At 41.3% G+C, this 17,226-nt stretch overlaps 1 protein-coding gene across 1 annotated transcript in view; it reads left to right on the plus strand.

Moving 5' to 3' along the window:
• The window catches only part of CPEB1 (cytoplasmic polyadenylation element binding protein 1), a 72,353-nt gene that overhangs the window by 49,240 nt on the left and 5,887 nt on the right, over positions 1–17,226 (plus strand). Inside the window, exons 4-9 of the mRNA XM_036769581.1 lie at positions 5,315–5,541; positions 6,626–6,875; positions 10,445–10,558; positions 10,854–10,943; positions 11,900–12,036; positions 15,585–15,783. Coding sequence (XP_036625476.1) covers positions 5,315–5,541; positions 6,626–6,875; positions 10,445–10,558; positions 10,854–10,943; positions 11,900–12,036; positions 15,585–15,783 — 1,017 coding nt within the window. The remainder of the gene's footprint in view (positions 1–5,314; positions 5,542–6,625; positions 6,876–10,444; positions 10,559–10,853; positions 10,944–11,899; positions 12,037–15,584; positions 15,784–17,226) is intronic.

The raw sequence follows: 17,226 nt of genomic DNA on the forward strand, positions 1-17,226 counted from the left end.
AAATTACTCCCCAAAATGTTGTGTGGATCGTGAGGAAGAAAAGTTACTCCTAATGGGATATGGGTGATCTTTCTGGAGGAGATGGCTTATGAGTTAAAGAGTAGGATTTTGAACAGACCAAGAATGAAGTGAAGGCCCTGGTACATAAGGAACAGAACCAAAGCATAGAAGTAGGAGTGAGAGGTATCTAGGTCTAGAGTGGAAGGATGTATTGAAAAGGGTGGTACTGGGAGACATCATGTGGGGCTGTCAGTGCCTGGCAGAAGCTCTACCTGCAGTCAATGGGGAGCTAGAAAGATAGTGAGACAGAGGAATCACATGATCGGTACTAAGATTATCTTGGCAATAGATTGGAGGGAAGAGAGTGTAGGTGCAATGATCTATAAGGGAGGTCCAAGCAGGTGGTAATTAGGGAATGTACTAGAGTAGCCTTTCAAAAACACCCTAAAAGGGGTCTCGGGACCCTTTCACATTGTTAAAAATTGAGGACTCCCCCAGAAGCTTTTGTGTTTGATATGCAAATGTATGCATGTATGTGCATATATTTTTATATAAATGCATTTAAAATATACACATAAATAGATACTTAGTCTATTAGAAATTAAAATGACTTTGTATTAAAAAATTTATTTTGACCTTGTAGACACTATTAAAGGGTCTCAGGGACTCCCAGAAGAGCTGCTGTGCTGGAGAAATGAAAGTGGAAATGGTGGGGCATTTGAGAGTTGTAGCTGAGGTGGAATCTAAAGGACTTGGTAACCGGACAGGAGATAAGAAAGAGGGGTAAGAATCAAATGGAAACTTAAGTTTATGGACAGGGTTCTAGGAAGATGAGGTTTGGGGTAAAAAATGAGCTGGGATTGGACATGCTGAATTCCTCCAGGAAGAAGGTCCTCTTTTTCCTTATGGGAAGGGAGTTCTTTAGACATTAGTACCATTCTTTCCTGAGACTGTTTCATCTCATTGTCAGTATTGATGTCAGCTTTGATAGTTTCCTACTTGAAACGATACTTCACAGGGGGAGAAGGTACAGCCATGATGGTTTTGGAATTTGCATTTTTTTTTTTTTTTGCAGTAGAGGTGCTCAGATCTCAAATGAAATCTCTTACCTACCTCCCTCCTGGTTTGGGCTGACTCAAAATGGCAACTAGCCCCATCAGCAGACATATAACTGAGGAAATCTAGTTAGATTTGTATACTGACTTTTTTGATTATAGGAGGCTGTTGTTTCTCTTTTCCTTGTATTTTCTTTATTTGACTAAGAAACATTTTCAGCTCTTAACAAGCAGTGTGATATAGCTGCTTATTTGGTTTCCTTTTAAATTGTTTAGCATTTTTTTGAGGTACTTTAAAGGTACATTGTGGTCTGGAATTAAAGTAAGAATTTTCTCTGAACAGTGAGATTCCTGGAGGGTTTTTGGTCTTAGCTGAGTTCTAGTAGCAACTTGGTTTCTTACAGTTTGACATAATGAAGAGTTACATCCTTGTGCCTCTATTATACCATTACCAATAGTGATTAAAAGGGTAAAATCTGTTAGTCTTCGCAAGGGGAGAGTGGTGATGAGAGGTCTGGAATAGCTGTTGGGATTTTTTTTCTACTCTAAGGCACTTACATGAAGCTCAGTCGATTATTTCATCCTGGCCCAGAGTCAGTCTCTTCATCCTGGTTTTCAATAGAGCTCAGTAAGAGTTTAGATTAGACCAATGTCTGCGTATACTACTGTTCTCTGGGAAGGGCTGACTGCTGCAGGGAGTGGAGTGATTTAGGCCTGTGGGACTGCAGAACGAATTTATCAATGAGAATGAAGACTTAGTCCTTGTGGACTGAATATTTTAAGATCTAAAACTGTGCCAGACCCCAACAGTCCTCCTTACTTTACAAGCTCCAGATAGAAACAGGTGGCCTAAAAATGCATCTAATCTAAATGACACAAATGTGCTAATTGGTTTTCTTTGAGAGGGAATTTATCTATATTCAACTGTAGCCATACCCTTCATGGTTCAGTGAAGTAGCTGCTTGTCACAGTGTTGCTTTTGGTCTTTGTGGAGACAAAGATGGTGTGGAATGAGGGAATGAATGTCAGCTGAGTACAGTTTTGTCTTTGTTCATCCACCTTTGAAAAGGTAGAAAGGGAGTAACTAAAGGTAGCTGGGTTTGCTAGGTACCTGAGGCTGTCTGTGACAAATGTATGGGGTTAGAGCCAAACAGAATACCAGGCACTCATTCCTCATCTATCCTTAAGATGCAACCAATGGCTTCAGATGCAGTGGTTCTTAAACTGTGGGTCGAGACCCCATGTGGGAAAAAATTTAAGAAGCCCTGGTTTAGAGGGTGCCTACTTCATGAGTCTAGCATCCCTTGGGGCAAGGAAAACTGAGTGAATCTAGGCCCTTAAACCTTAAATCTAGTGGAATTTACCATAAAGGAAGTGTAACTGTGGCTTTAATACCTAGCCAAAATTGTGTGAGACTTGAGATCTGGTGAGAAACTTCTTACAAGCTGATCTAGGCCTGAGACTGTTCATTTCTACCTATTAGGTTTCTTTGTGGCACCCCAGTAGCCTCTCTGCAGCCCTGAAAAAATATCTTGGACACAGCTCTAATACAGTGCAACCTCATGGTGATCCTGTGCAGCCTGTGTAGCATCACCCTACTTTCCAAAGTGGTTCCATGAGAAGTCATCTTATTTCCCTATAAGAGGCACAAGCAATGGCTCTGATGTATACTCAATTATTTCTTTAACTGCAGTTTGGGGGAGGGGGTGGTATAGCCCAGTAGACTTAAGGATGCAAAGGCTTTGTTTGGAGCATCCTCTCAGTTGTTAGTGTCGCTGTCCCACTTGTTGACTCTAGACAGTTGAATAATAAGCATATGTGGAAGCCTTATCAAATGTTGCTTGGAAGTGGTCACTTTGAATTGCTCTGATTGTCAGTGAAGGAAGGTAGTCATGGCTTCTTAGGTCTGATAGACATGGGAACACAAAATCCACATTCATAAACACTTTGCAGGAAGGCCATATCCTAGTGTAGTTGGCAGATTTCCCTAATGATAATATTTCATTTATGTCTCTGAAGTAGGAAAGAAGAACTTAATAATTCTTGTTGATTTGATATTTACTGAGAGCTGTCTTGGGGTAAGACTTCGTTAGGCTTGCTTTGTGGGAAATACTGTAAAGTATCTCTTGTTTCAAGAAGTTTAGTAGAGAAGATGGGACAGGTATGCAGGTGAATGCCATATGAGTGGTGCTGACAGTTGTCCTGCCTGGGCGGATAGTTTCTGCTATAGACAAACTAGTTAAGACCTTTAACCTCCTACCTGGGTTGTTCTAAAAACCTTCTAGCTGGCATTTTAGTCTTTGTGCTTTAATCTATTCCTCATTTGGTTGCCAGGCCAGTCATTCCATGCTTAAGAATCACTAATTGATCTCTTCTTATATCAAGTCTAGCTTCCTGTCTGTCATTCAGGGTCTTTTATGACCTGACTTCAACAAACCTCTGAGTATTCTTGCAGGAGCCCAGCTAGGCCAATCTTCTCATCCCATGCCCCTAACACACTGTGTTGTGGGGGTGCTCATCATTGGGTATATACTTAAGTGAATACTTGTCCTTGATGGGGATGGTAAGATTTCATCTAGACTTGGCCATCTTACTTGCCACTTTGAGCCCTCCTTCATTTCTCTTCCATAACACTAAGCATGATCTAACCTTTGGTTATACACTACTTCTTTTAGTCCTTAATGCTTTCATTAGTTCTAGTTATATCTTAACAACTAGATTGTAAGCTCTTTGAAAGCATCATTTAACACATTTATTTTTTAGCCCACCTTTACTGCTCAGCACATAAATACTCCATAAATAATACAATGTAGCATGACTTTGGATTTCATATAGTGAAAACTTGGGCAGCTCAGTTCCTTCAGAAGTACTCCATCTGAATCTTTGTGGCTATGAATTGGAGCCCATGCACCTATGGGAGAAGGCAAAAGACCTTCTGCTTTATGGGCGGCATGCTTTTTCCATATTAGTTGCAATAAATAAAAATTGTACTTGTTTTTACCAAAAGCAATAGAAAAGCTCAAACTTAACAGGATTTTTACATTAAAGAATATTCGGGTAATGTCCTTTGGACCTAACCGTGGGTGCTCTGGCTTTTGATTGCATGGAAGAGTGCTTCGAAATGTGACTACCTTTTATGCAGCTGTGATTCTCAACTCTAATTTGGAGTACTCTGAAGATTGGTCTAGTCAATCCTGAAAATTTCAAAATATTAATTTATCCGAAGCTTAATGTGTGCCAAATATGTTTTTGAACTATACAGAATTGTAGTTGCATGACAGAACAGTAATAATAATAGTTAGTGTCTACATAGTACTTTTAAGGTTTGTAAAGCATTTTTACAAATATCCCATTTAATCCTCACAACCACCCTGGGAGCTAGTACTAGAATTATCTGGGTTTTATAAATGAGGAAACTGAAACAGAGGTTAAATGATTGGCTCAGGGTGGAGGCTGGATTTGAATTTGGGTCTTCCTGACTAGGACTAGTGCTCAGTTCACTGGCCTCCCAAAAGTTTGGTAATCACTTGTATTTATCAATTAGCAATTCAGTATGATGAGATATGAAAGCCCCTTATAAAACCTTTAAAATACTGTGTCACTGTTAGCCGTTGTTGGATTGATGGAGATGAAAAGAGATTGTGGGTTTAGAATCTAAATAGTGGGGTTTTTGTTTTTTTTTTTGCATCACAGAGTAATGCAAAAGAGGAAGAAAAGTTGGTAAATTAAACCTCTGATGTACTCCTTAGCAGTAAAGGCAGTGATACATGCTTGGTTTAGAGTTGGAGATCTTGGATTTTAATACCAGCTTTGCTGATTAATGGCATGGGCCAGTCATTTAACCAGTCCTAAGCTTCAGTTTCCATAGCTGTAAGAGTTGGCCTTAACTAAGATCAGAGTAGCTCAAGTCACAGGGGGAATAGTAATGTAAGTCAGCTAGGGTATCTGCTATGACTAGGGAATTTGTACAGCTGCTTTAGTTGTAGAATTTGTTTTTTGATAGGTTATTAGCTTCTTGATAAAGCCTTCCCTGAATAGAAAGATCTCATTGGGTAAGTGGTTTTTTGTTTGTTTTTGTTTTGTTTTGTTTTTGCTTTGGGTGCCTTTAAAAAAACCCCACAGCTTAGACAAAAGCTATTCTGTTTTGTCTAGTACTAACAATGACCTTGATTCTGGATCTCTTGAAGGGAAGGGAGATAACGAGAACAGAGGAAAAACTTTATGATTTTAAGTCGGTTTACCTTTTGTTTCCTTCCTAGTACTGAGCATGCTCAATAACCCACTGGGAAATGTACTGGGAAAACCTCCTCTGGGCTTCTTGCCCCTGGACCCTACTAACTCTGACTTGGTGGAAAAGTTTCCAACATCATCTCTGAGAGGATCCCGCCTGGATGCCCGTCCTGTCCTGGATTCTCGTTCCAGCAGCCCCTCTGATTCGGATACAAGTGGGTTCAGCTCTGGATCAGACCATCTCTCAGATTTAATTGTACGTAATTCACTTTCAGGGGAAGTGGTTGGGGTCCCTGAAGTATTATAAGTGAATGTTCTAGTACAGGAGCTATGCCTCATCTTTGGAAAGCTCGGAACTTGACTTTATGTATCGGTGAGGTAAGGGATATATGCATAGAGGAGAACAGCTGAGAAATGGTTTTGGTCTACATATATTTTATTAGACTGAAGGGTCCAAATAAATGATTACCACCCATGGTCCAGAAATCCTTCTCAAGGTAGAAAATTATCAAGAAAATGTACTGTAATTCGTTTAGAATGTCCTTGAACAATTTGGCGGCGGCGGGGGTGGTGGTGGTGTAAGAATAGGAGTGGTTAATGGTGAGTCCCTACCTGTGCTTTCTCTCTACCTTATAAACTTGTCCTGTCCGTGATAATATCCTTGGAGAAATGCTTGATCAGAACTCACAGGACTGGAATACAGCAGGTTTCTAATTAGAAGTCTTTCTTAGGATGGCCTGCTGATTTTTTACTTTAAGGACTAACTTCCAGAGCATGAGATCTGAATACTTTGGAGGCTGGCTATTTTAAAAATCAACTTGGTTTGTGTAGACAATTTTCAGTGTTGCCCTTCATTGGAATGCAGGCAGAGGCTCAGATTTGTCCTACTGGGATGGTGAAGCCCAATTTGACTTTTGCTCAGAGAGGTTACTTGAGTTTATCTAAACTTTGTCATGGCTCTTTACTTAAAGCTCAAGGTGACAGACTTATATAGTGCCAGGCCTGGAGTCAGGAAGACTCATCTTCCTGAGTTCAAATTTGCCCTCGGATACTAGTTGTATGATGTTGGACAATTCACTTAACCCTGTTTGCCTCAGTTTCCTCCTCTTGTAAAATGAGCTGGAGAAGAAAATGGTAAACCACTTCAGTATATTTGCCAAGAAAACCCCAAATGGGCTCACAGAGAGTTGGATACGACTGAAATGATTGAACAACCACAAAACTCAATCTTAGGTCAAGTGGAAGTGTGGACAAGGGGATTAGCTTTCCAAGTACTTGAAAAAATTTGTTCTTTGCCTCCTTAAAACCGTATTTCATATCCAGTTATTTTTCTTTTGCAGTCCAGCCTTCGCATCTCCCCTCCTCTGCCCTTTCTGCCCCTTGGGGCTAGTCCCAGAGACCCTTTAAAGATGGGAGTTGGGTCCTGGCTGGACCAAGACCAGGCTGCTATGGCTGCAGTAACTCCCTCCCCTACCAATGCATCGAAGAGATGGCCTGGAGCATCCGTGTGGCCTTCTTGGGATTTGTTAGAAGCTCCAGAGGATCCTTTTAGTATTGAGAGAGAGGCCAGACTCCATAGACAAGCTGCAGGTAAGGGCTGGGCCTGTTTAAGTTTCTTTTCATTTCTCCCTAGTCTGGCACAGTGTGTAATAAATGCTTGTTTAATTGATTGAGACTATAGCTGAGCCCTGTTGATAAACAGAGGACTAGTTATATATAACTATATATAGCGAGTACCAGCTGTCTAATGCCAGGAGATAGACCTATTGAATATGCTTACAAATCGTCTGGAAGAAGGATTACATAGTGAAATTACAAAGTTTGCTGGCTGACTTTTCTTTTCAGGGTAGCAGAGTGCCATGCAGATGTGGATGAACTACAGGATGATATTTCAGGGTTGTGTGGGGAGAACAGTAATAGACGAGACTGTAGTCTCAGACGAGGCAGAGATATAAAGACTTCTGATGCTTCTCCAGCGTTTACATCCTACTAGTATATGTTTGAAGACAAACAGACGCACACACATACTCACGCACACGAGATGGAGTTGGAACTTGGTTGTAGCTAAGTAAGGGATACTATTTCCTGAAGACATTTGCCCATTGTGCTGCTATAACTATCAAAGTGAATGTTGCTGTGCATCAAGATTATTAGAAACAAAACAAAACATTCTACTCCTTTTGGCTTTGTATCCCCCATGTTCAAAACAGAATTATGCAATTAGTGGAGTCTAGTTCTGTGCATCAAGGACATAGGAGCCCATTGGTCCTTATGACCTAGGCTTCTGTCTCTGAGAGAAAATACCAAGGCATGTAATATGAATGCCCTAGAGTCAAACTTGATGTCAGACAGTCCTTTTGTTTCTTAGTAATCCATTTTAGCCTTCTGCCATCTATCAATTTATCAAAATCATTCTTTATTTTGGCCTGTGTCGTGTCTTTGGGAGATGAATTTCTAAGCTATACCTGCTGTATAAGTCAAACTTACTTGTATTTTCCCTCAGTTTGCTTCTTGGGCTTGAGGCAGTGTGATGCCTCTGAAAGAGAGATGACTTTGGAGTTGGCCTGTTTGAATTTACATCTCAGCCCTGCCCCTTGGTGCCTTTGTCACCTTGGGTGACTGACTTGACTTTTCTGGGAGTCAATTTCTTCACTAAGGCTCCTTCTAGCTCTAAATAGGTTATCCTATGAAATATTTTAATTTCTGTAATCCAGTCTTTAACAAGTTCATATGCACTAATTCCATTCATTCTCTTACTACGAATGACTTAAAGCTGGAAAGGACCATAGCATCTCATCCAGTTCCTTCATTTTATGGCTCTAAGAAACTGAGGCTCAAAGAAATAAGACAATTTGCCCAGTAAGAGATGGGAATTCAACTCAGCACCCACTCCAACCCCACCCTTGACTCCTGACCTAAGGCTTTTCCCACTGCACTGTGCTGCTATCTCTTATATGTAGTTTCCTTCTGTCCTTCCATCTTTGATTTGAAGAATTTTCATCTTTGAAAATCTGTTCTAAAATAGGAGCTGCCCCATTCCTTTAATCATTTTAGCAACCTTTTTCTGGGCAGCCTTCATCTATCTACCACACCAACTTTTGCTTTTAAACATAGGCCAAACATTGTCTTTTGATTCTAACATGTTTCTTAGATGTCAGACTTTTATGGCTGTAGCAGAACATTTGGTCCATGGTCTTTGGAGAAGAGTATTTAAACTAGATTTAGATAGTGCAAATTGTTCTGTAAAAGGTATATGTGGTCCTACAAGAGACATAACTATGCTAGAAAAATTCCAAAAAAGGAAAGCTAAAAATAAACACCAGGAATAGAGACTAAAAGAGGATATGACTAATGTCTGAACGACCAATATGGGAATGAAGAAGATATGTCCTTAATATTTGGGCACTAAATCTCAACATTTTACAACTAGGTGATTGTGGGTGAAAGGGTGGGAATTGAGGCTTTTGGTAGAAAAAATATAGGTTGAGAATTTTTAAAATGCATTATCTGAAGGAGTGATAAAGATTGAACTTAATTTATGTCAGAGTTTAACAAGCTCTCTGATGGTTATGACTTAGAGAAAGTTGGGCCAATTTATCTCACTTTGACATTGACCTCAAGGAAGAATAAGTATCTCTTGGCATTGATAGCAGGTTGCTAGATTAGGTAGTTTATAGGTCTGAAATAGTTGAGTAATTTGTATGTTGATGAAGTTGTTAAATACATCTTTTGTTGACAGTATCTTTATTCATAATTGTGCGTTAGATTGGTAACTTTAGTCCAGGGGCAGAAAGGAACACTAAAAATTTACAAATTTTGGCTAATTGGAAAAGCGTCATATAGATGAAAGAAGCTTAATTTATAGAAATGCTATAAATAGGTACTTTATTATTGTATGGGGTTGAGTCCAACTGCCTTCCTAAAATAAGATTGAAAGGGGAAAAAATATAGGTAGATGTGGGAAAAGATTATACATTATAATGTAAAATATATTTTCTTTGAGTTAAAATCTTAATTTGTGTTGTAATTTTTCTTAGTATGATGCTGTCTTTTGCTATTCACATTACTAAGAGCATTATGTAGGCCTATCTTCTTTGTTTCTTTGGGTTTTTTTGTAAGCTAGATTGAGGGTGGGGTGGGTAGGCCTGTCTACTCAAGCCAGTGAGGCCTTTTTCAGTAAGAATAAATTCAAACTAGCTAATGGTATTATTTGTTTTTTAATGTAATTTTAAAAATTATTTCAATTTTCCTCAGTTGAGTGTAAAAATTTTTTTTTAGATTTGAGTTCCAAATTTTATCCCACCCTGCCCTACCCACCATTCACTCCCTGAGACAGTGACAGTCTGATACAGGTTATACATGTGCAGTCATATAAAATGTTTCCATATTAGTTATTTTGCGCATGGAAACTCAAAAAACGAAGTGAAAAATAGTATGTTTCAGTCGGTATTCAGATGTTGTCAGTTCTTGCTCTAGAGGTGGATAGCTTTTTTTTTTTTTTTTAATCGTGAGTCCTTTGGGATTGTCTGGATCATCATGTTGCTAAGAATAGCTCGGTCATTCACAGTTGATCATTGTACCTTATGTTGCTATTAACTGTGCTCAGTGTTCTCCTGGTTCTGCTCACTTCACTTTGTATCAGTTTGTGTACATCTTTCCAGTTTTTTCTGAAATCTTCCTGTTTGTCATTTCTTATAGCACAATAATATTTCGTTGTAATCATATGGCACAGCTTGTTCAGACATTTCCCAATTGATGGGTGTCCCCTCAGTTTCCAATTTTTTTAGCTAATGGTATTATAAACAAAAGAACATTACAATGAGACCATTACATAATTACATAAGACCATATCAGCTATTTGAAGGTGATTGAAGAGAATTTTTTAAATTGTCCCACATTTCTCTTCCTCCAGTCTTATTTATGTTGTTAATTTGTACCTTTTGTAGTGTTATCAAAAGCACCTGTAAAATCTAATGCCATATGAATTAGGTAGAATAAATAAATCCTTAACTCACTTATAAAATCTGAATGGGGCAAAAACCTCCAAAGTCTCCCAAAGCAGCACAATTAGTCACATTTGCGGCCAACTAGTTAGGAAAAACTGTTGCAAGATCCCAACTTAGTTGACTCTGTGACATCTCACTTTTCATCTTTTGAAGCTGTGAATGAAGCTACTTGCACCTGGAGTGGTCAACTCCCTCCTCGAAACTACAAGAACCCTATCTATTCCTGTAAGGTGTTTCTAGGAGGAGTTCCTTGGGACATCACGGAAGGTGAGCTAGTCCCAGCAGTTTGCTCCTTGTTTGGGATTTTTGATTTTGGGGAAAATAGCTTCAGCATTTGTACTGTATGGGGCTTGAAAATAAGGGGAAGGTTAAATTTCCAGCTCTGTGCTAGAGCAGAAACAGTCCCCCAAGGGTCCAACTGTCCAGTCTGGTGTGTAGTTTCTAAGACAATTCTTTGTGGGGTAGAGGTAACCAATCTCTTGGGCTCTGGAAGAGAGCATTTCTTTCTCCAAAGCATTTGCTTCTCTCTGCCTCCATACAATTCTTTCCTCTTTCTCTGCAGCTGGATTGATTAACACCTTCCGTGTATTTGGCTCTTTGAGTGTGGAATGGCCTGGTAAGGATGGCAAACACCCCCGCTGCCCTCCCAAAGGTAATATGCCTAAAGGTAATAAAGACATGGTAGGACCACTTTTTTTTTTTTCCTCCCTGGTATGTGACCACACTGAGGGATGCTGGGATGTCACAGCTGCATGCTGGTAATTTGGTGAGAGCACTCCAGGGTGCGGACTCCCTAGCTGTCACCTCCTCTGGATCCAGCACATGCGTTACTCTCCGTTTTCATTTGGACTCTGAATTGCTATGCCTTATGCTAGCTTTGAAACACAGCAATTGTAACGATCACTTGCTTGTCCGAATTTAAAGTGAAACTCAGCCCATTGGAGCTTTTCCTACTTTGAAATGAGCTTTCACAGATGTGCTTCTTTGGTCGTTTTACTCCATTTTGAGTTAGCTCTCTTCAGAGGCTGGCCTGATTCTGAGCTCCCACTGGAGTTGTCAGGATTAAGGAGCCCTGGGGTTCTGTTCCTGAATTGTGTGAAGTCCCATCTCTGTAGATATCAGGTGTCAATTCCACCTCATTCACCTTCACTAAAGAAAGTAAATGAGGGAGCGTTTTAGTTGACTTTATTAGAATTTTAATGAGTATCTTTGGAACCCAGTTAAATCTACCTTAGTCTTACCCCCATACTGCTGGCTTTGACTTAGACATGGCCATCTTTTCTGACCTATCACAGCATTTCATTTTCTAATGGTCACTTTTCTAACTTGTCAGTTCTTTGATTTGTAAATATATTGGTAGCACAATTACTGTATCTCTTTCCCTGACCCAAGTGTTGGGGACATTTGGTATAAAAGGAGCTTACGTTCAAGAAAAGATCTTTTAGATATAGCAGTAGCTGTGTCTTAAACAGAAACAATTCCCTTCCAAGTGAGTCTATGCAAAAAAAAAAAAAATTGAGCCTGCATTTCAGGTCATGTGGTCAAGGACACAATCATATAAGAATGTGCTCACTTGCTGTCCCCCTTGCCCCTTCCCTCATTAAACAGGGTATGTGTACCTGGTGTTTGAGCTGGAGAAATCCGTGCGGGCCCTGCTCCAAGCTTGTTCCCAAGATCCACTAAGTCCAGATGGCCTGAGCGAGTATTACTTCAAGATGTCCAGCCGCAGGATGCGTTGTAAGGAGGTTAGTTGATTGTTTCTAGCTTAATTCCCTTCGGACTTCTAGGGCTGAAAGTTCTGGCATTGTGCTTCCTGCATGTAAAGCCACTATCTAAATGAGACTGGTTCATTTTGCTTAGGACCTGATTCATTTTGCTTAGGACCTTAATGGGGGGTCAGTGGAACCTCATTCCCTGACACACACACACACACACACACACACACACACACACACACACACACACACACACACACACACACACACACACACACACACACACACACACACCCCCTCTCTCTCTCTCTCTCTCTCTCGATCTCTCTCAGAATTTACCTTGGTTTTGAGAGGGAACCTTTTTGGTTACTAAATATGAAAATTCTGAAGTCTTGTGCATTTGCCTCATACTGGACCTCATGTCAGAAGGATTTGCACTTGAGTCCCAGCTCTTCCACTTAGCCGTGTTCTAGAAACTAGGACAAGACACTTGGCATCAGTGACCATCTTCTTATAAAATGAGGAGGTTGAAGTGTGGCCATTACAGTCCGCTTCTAGCTAAGATAACCATAAATAAGGATTCTGCTGTTTTGTTTGCTTTATTTTACCATATCCCATGCTTTTTTTGTCCATGGTATTCATAGTCAGCATTTCTTGCCTAGACGTTTTATCCTTCAAATGAAACAGTTAATTCAGTGTTGTTTCACAAACTCATACTTAAGAAGTTCATACTTTGTCCTCCCTACTTTGGCATTCTCATATATACTTTGAACTCTTTCTATTATGTGTAATGGAGAGAGTGTTGATTTTAGGCTTTGACTTAGGCCCTGCCTCTCTGAGCCTCATCTACCTAACTTATAAAATGAAGGGGTTGCACTAGAAGACTTCTAGGATACCTTGTAACTCAGTCTATTATCCTGTGATACTTTATTATTGACTTTTTTGTAACTGCTTTTCCTTAGTAGCAGTCTGGCCCTTCCTTATCTTGTTAGTCGATTTTCAGTTCCTGATTGCTGGTGAGGGTTGCTCTCCATTCTTTAGATAGCAGTCATTGAATGTTTAGCTTTCTTAATCGTCAGGGAGGTCCATTGCTTGTTACATACTGCCCTCTCAATTGTTTTCTTTAATCAGGTGCTTTCCCCTTGGATCTATATGGCCCTTGCAGTTAGGTTTGTTTTTTCTTACTAATTCTGGGACTTGTTTTTATTCATAACAAATTTCATCTTTAACATTATGGTATCTGACTTAACTTTCATGTACCAAAACTATGTTCTCCAAGATGACTAGTGACCACCTGAGTATCTGATCTAATAACCTTTTCTCATGCTTCATCTTGGACTTGTCTGTAGCATTTGACAGTGACCTATTCACTTTTTGAGACTTGGTCTTCCCTTGACTTGTGTATTGCACTCTCATGGTTTTCTTCTGACCATTCCTTCTTAGCTGTCTTCACTGGTCATTTTTTCTTTCTCCTTAGTGGATTCCTTGACTCTAAAACTTGTCTTGTTTTTAATCTCCTGTGTTTGATGACATGTAAATCTGCACCTTCAGTTCTGTCATCACTTGAAAAATATTTTTAGTTACCTTTTAGAATATCACCATTTTGTGCTACTGGTCTCAAACTCACTTCGCACAAAACTCTAAATTTATCCTCAGCTCTTCAGCTTCTTTCTTTCCTAACAAAGCCATAGCTCACTTTTCATACTTTGCCATTTCTGTCATTTTACCCTCTTCAAGGCTTAACATGTCTTAACCATTTATGGCTCCTCCTTCACCCACTGGACTCAGTCACTAAAATCTTTGCTCCTTCCCAGTATCTTGTATCTGCTCCTTCCATGCTAGTCTCATTCTGACACTTTAACCTGACCTCATTCCAAATAGAAACAACTGTGGTTTCCTTCTGCCTTATTTCCCAGCCATGGGTTTCTTTCCTCAACTTTTCTTTGTGTGTGTAGTTGCCATACTGATCCTGGTTTCTTATTTTGAAGCATTGTCTCTATCTGTCTGTACCTTGTCCGTCCCATTTGTCCGTAAGTGTTTTTGATCAGTCTTCAATTATTAAATTCTATGTGCTACTCCTATCTCCACATTACCTGATCAGTCTTTTGAGACCTGGTTTGACCACCTGGAAACTGTTGCCAATGATTCTTAGACTGATTTTTTACCTTCCCAAGGTTTATGTCAACCCATTGAGAAAAATGCCCTGCTTATCCCTCACAATTCACTTTTTATGTTGCCATCATATAATGCTATCAATGCCAACAACTACTATTTTATTCCTTGTCAGACTAAATCTTGCTGAGGGCTTGGACTTGGTAACCTTTTATATCTAGTGCTCAATTTGCAGTAAGATGAAGTTTATATCTCATCTTAGTTGAAGAGATGCTTCTTAAAGGCAGAGATCATTTTGTTTTTGTCTTTACATCTCTAGCATTATTTATAGGAAGCAGCATGACATAATCAATAGCACTAGTTTGAATCTAGAGTGGTAAGATTAATCCCTCAAATGTGAGTGAATGATGTAACTATTATGTGCCTCTGGAACTTAGATTATCAGAGATGAGTTGCTATCTGCATCAATGGTGGGAATTCTCACCCTGGGAGTTCCCTCACTGAAGAAATCAAAGACCCTTCTTGGATCACACTTAAAATGTTCACATATTCCAGCACTGAACATGATAACCTGGCACATACTCTATTTTTAAAAAAAAAAAATTCAAGTGCTTCTTGTGTGCTTGGGGCCATACTATTATCCTTCAGGCTTTAGAAAGGCTAAATAAAACTTCTGTCTAAAGTTCACAGAGTTGAATTTACTCACATTGAGTTCTCCAGAACCATGGTGTGGCATGATTCCTGAGCTAGCTTCCCAGGGAAGCTTTGTGGAAATACTGTGTAATGGGTGGAGGCACAGTGTGAGGTGTCACTTGGCCATGTTCAGGTTGCAGATTGAAAGATGGATGACCTGAGAAAAGGAGGAAGGTTGCCAAAGACTGCTCCATTTTCCCACAGCTTCCTATTGGCTTAATGAACTGCAGCCTAGGTCTGTTCAGGAAACCTGTCTGCTGAATCATGAGAAAGTATCTGATAGAGGCATTTGTGAATCATGCTTGGAAGCCTTCAATGTAATACTCATATTGCTTAAGTCTTTGTTGCTTTATGGCAAGATGCCCCAGATCTCCTTATACTTGTCTCCAAACATTTACCAAGTGTCTGATAGCTCACTATGTGCTAGGCACTGTGTCAGTACTGGGGATATAAAGAAAATTAAGATATTCTCTGAGCTCTTGAGGAGCCCAGTCTAATGGAGAAGACAAACAGGACAGATGGGAAGTAATCAACCATTCTGTGTCCTGAGCAGCATGAGAAGGTCTCATCTTCTTTACTGTGATACCCATCTACATATACAGCCACAACCTTTGTCCCAGATGGCAAACACTGTAAGGAAATTGGCTCTAAAAGCTTCAGTCACCTGAACATATTGCTAATTCCCTGAGGAGCCTTCTTCCCCCCCCCCCCCCATGAGTCATCTCTCTGTGACCCCTTCTCTTGCTTATGAGATGGTTTCTGGATGGTTTCAGGTGCAGGTTATCCCCTGGGTCTTGGCTGATAGCAACTTTGTTCGGAGCCCATCACAAAGGCTGGATCCCAGCAGAACTGTCTTTGTTGGGGCGCTGCATGGGATGCTCAACGCGGAGGCCTTGGCTGCAATTGTAAATGATCTGTTTGGAGGAGTGGTGTATGCTGGTATTGACACGGATAAGCACAAGTATCCTATTGGTGAGTGTTACCTTCTCAACAGGAATATGTGATAACTAAGGTTAGAAATGGAGCTGTGTGAGGGGGCAGCTAGGTGGCAGAGTGAGTAGAGCACCAGCCCTGGAGTCAGGAGGACCTGAGTCCAAATGTGGCCTCAAACACTTGACACACTTATTAGATGTGTGACCTTGGGCAAGGCACTTAACCCCAATTGCCCTGCCTTCCCCCCTCGAAAACAAATGAACAAAAAAGAAATGGGGCTGTGTGGCAAACCTTAGTTGGAACCTTTGGTTCCTAAGTAGGGAAAACCTTTTGGTCAACAGAGTCTAAACTATGTATGTGATTACTCCTGTGGGGGAGGTGGGGGTGGGAAAGAATGACTTCCGACCTTCTCCAACAAGGAAGGAAAAGAGTTATTTTTGTGAATGCCAGTTTGGTGGCTCTTCTAAGAAAAATCATTCTCTATTTTCTTCCTTTACTTCACTGGATATGAGCTATAGCCTGACATTCTCCAATTCCCCACCCCCCCAGCTCTGGCTCTCTCTCTCACTCTCTCTCTCTCACACTCTGTCTCACACACTCCCTCCTCTCCCACACACTCCCTCCTCTCCCACACACTCCCTCCTCTCCCACACTCTCCCTCCTCTCCCACACTCTCCCTCCTCTCCCCCTCTCCCACACTCTCCCTCCTCTCCCCCTCTCCCACACTCTCCCTCCTCTCCCCTCTCCCACACACTCCCTCCTCTCCCACACACTCCCTCCTCTCCCACACACTCCCTCCTCTCCCACACTCTCCCTCCTCTCCCACACACTCCCTCCTCTCCCACACTCTCCCTCCTCTCCCACACACTCCCTCCTCTCCCACACTCTCCCTCCTCTCCCACACACTCCCTCCTCTCCCACACACTCCCTCCTCTCCCACACACTCCCTCCTCTCCCACACACTCCCTCCTCTCCCACACACTCCCTCCTCTCCCACACACTCCCTCCTCTCCCACACACTCCCTCCTCTCCCACACACTCCCTCCTCTCCCCCTCTCCCACACTCTCCCTCCTCTCCCCCTCTCCCACACTCTCCCTCCTCTCCCCCTCTCCCACACTCTCCCTCCTCTCCACCTCTCCCACACTCTCCCTCCTCTCCCCCTCTCCCACACTCTCCCTCCTCTCCCCCTCTCCCACACTCTCCCTCCTCTCCCCCTCTCCCACACTCTCCCTCCTCTCCCCCTCTCCCACACTCTCCCTCCTCTCCCCCTCTCCCACACTCTCCCTCCTCTCCCCCTCTCTCACACTCTCCCTCCTCTCCCCCTCTCTCCTCAAAGTCCTTGTGAGCCTAGAGAAACAACCATTTTGTACCTAGTTGCCAGCTGTAGTGGGTGAGCCTGGGAACAACTGGAGTTCAACTAAATCAGAAGTGGGAAGGAATAAGAGGGAAGATTTGGGAGCCAACTGAGAATGCTATAAACT

The sequence above is a fragment of the Trichosurus vulpecula genome, chromosome 8 (genome assembly GCF_011100635.1).
Source record: "Trichosurus vulpecula isolate mTriVul1 chromosome 8, mTriVul1.pri, whole genome shotgun sequence".
NCBI lineage: Eukaryota > Metazoa > Chordata > Mammalia > Diprotodontia > Phalangeridae > Trichosurus > Trichosurus vulpecula.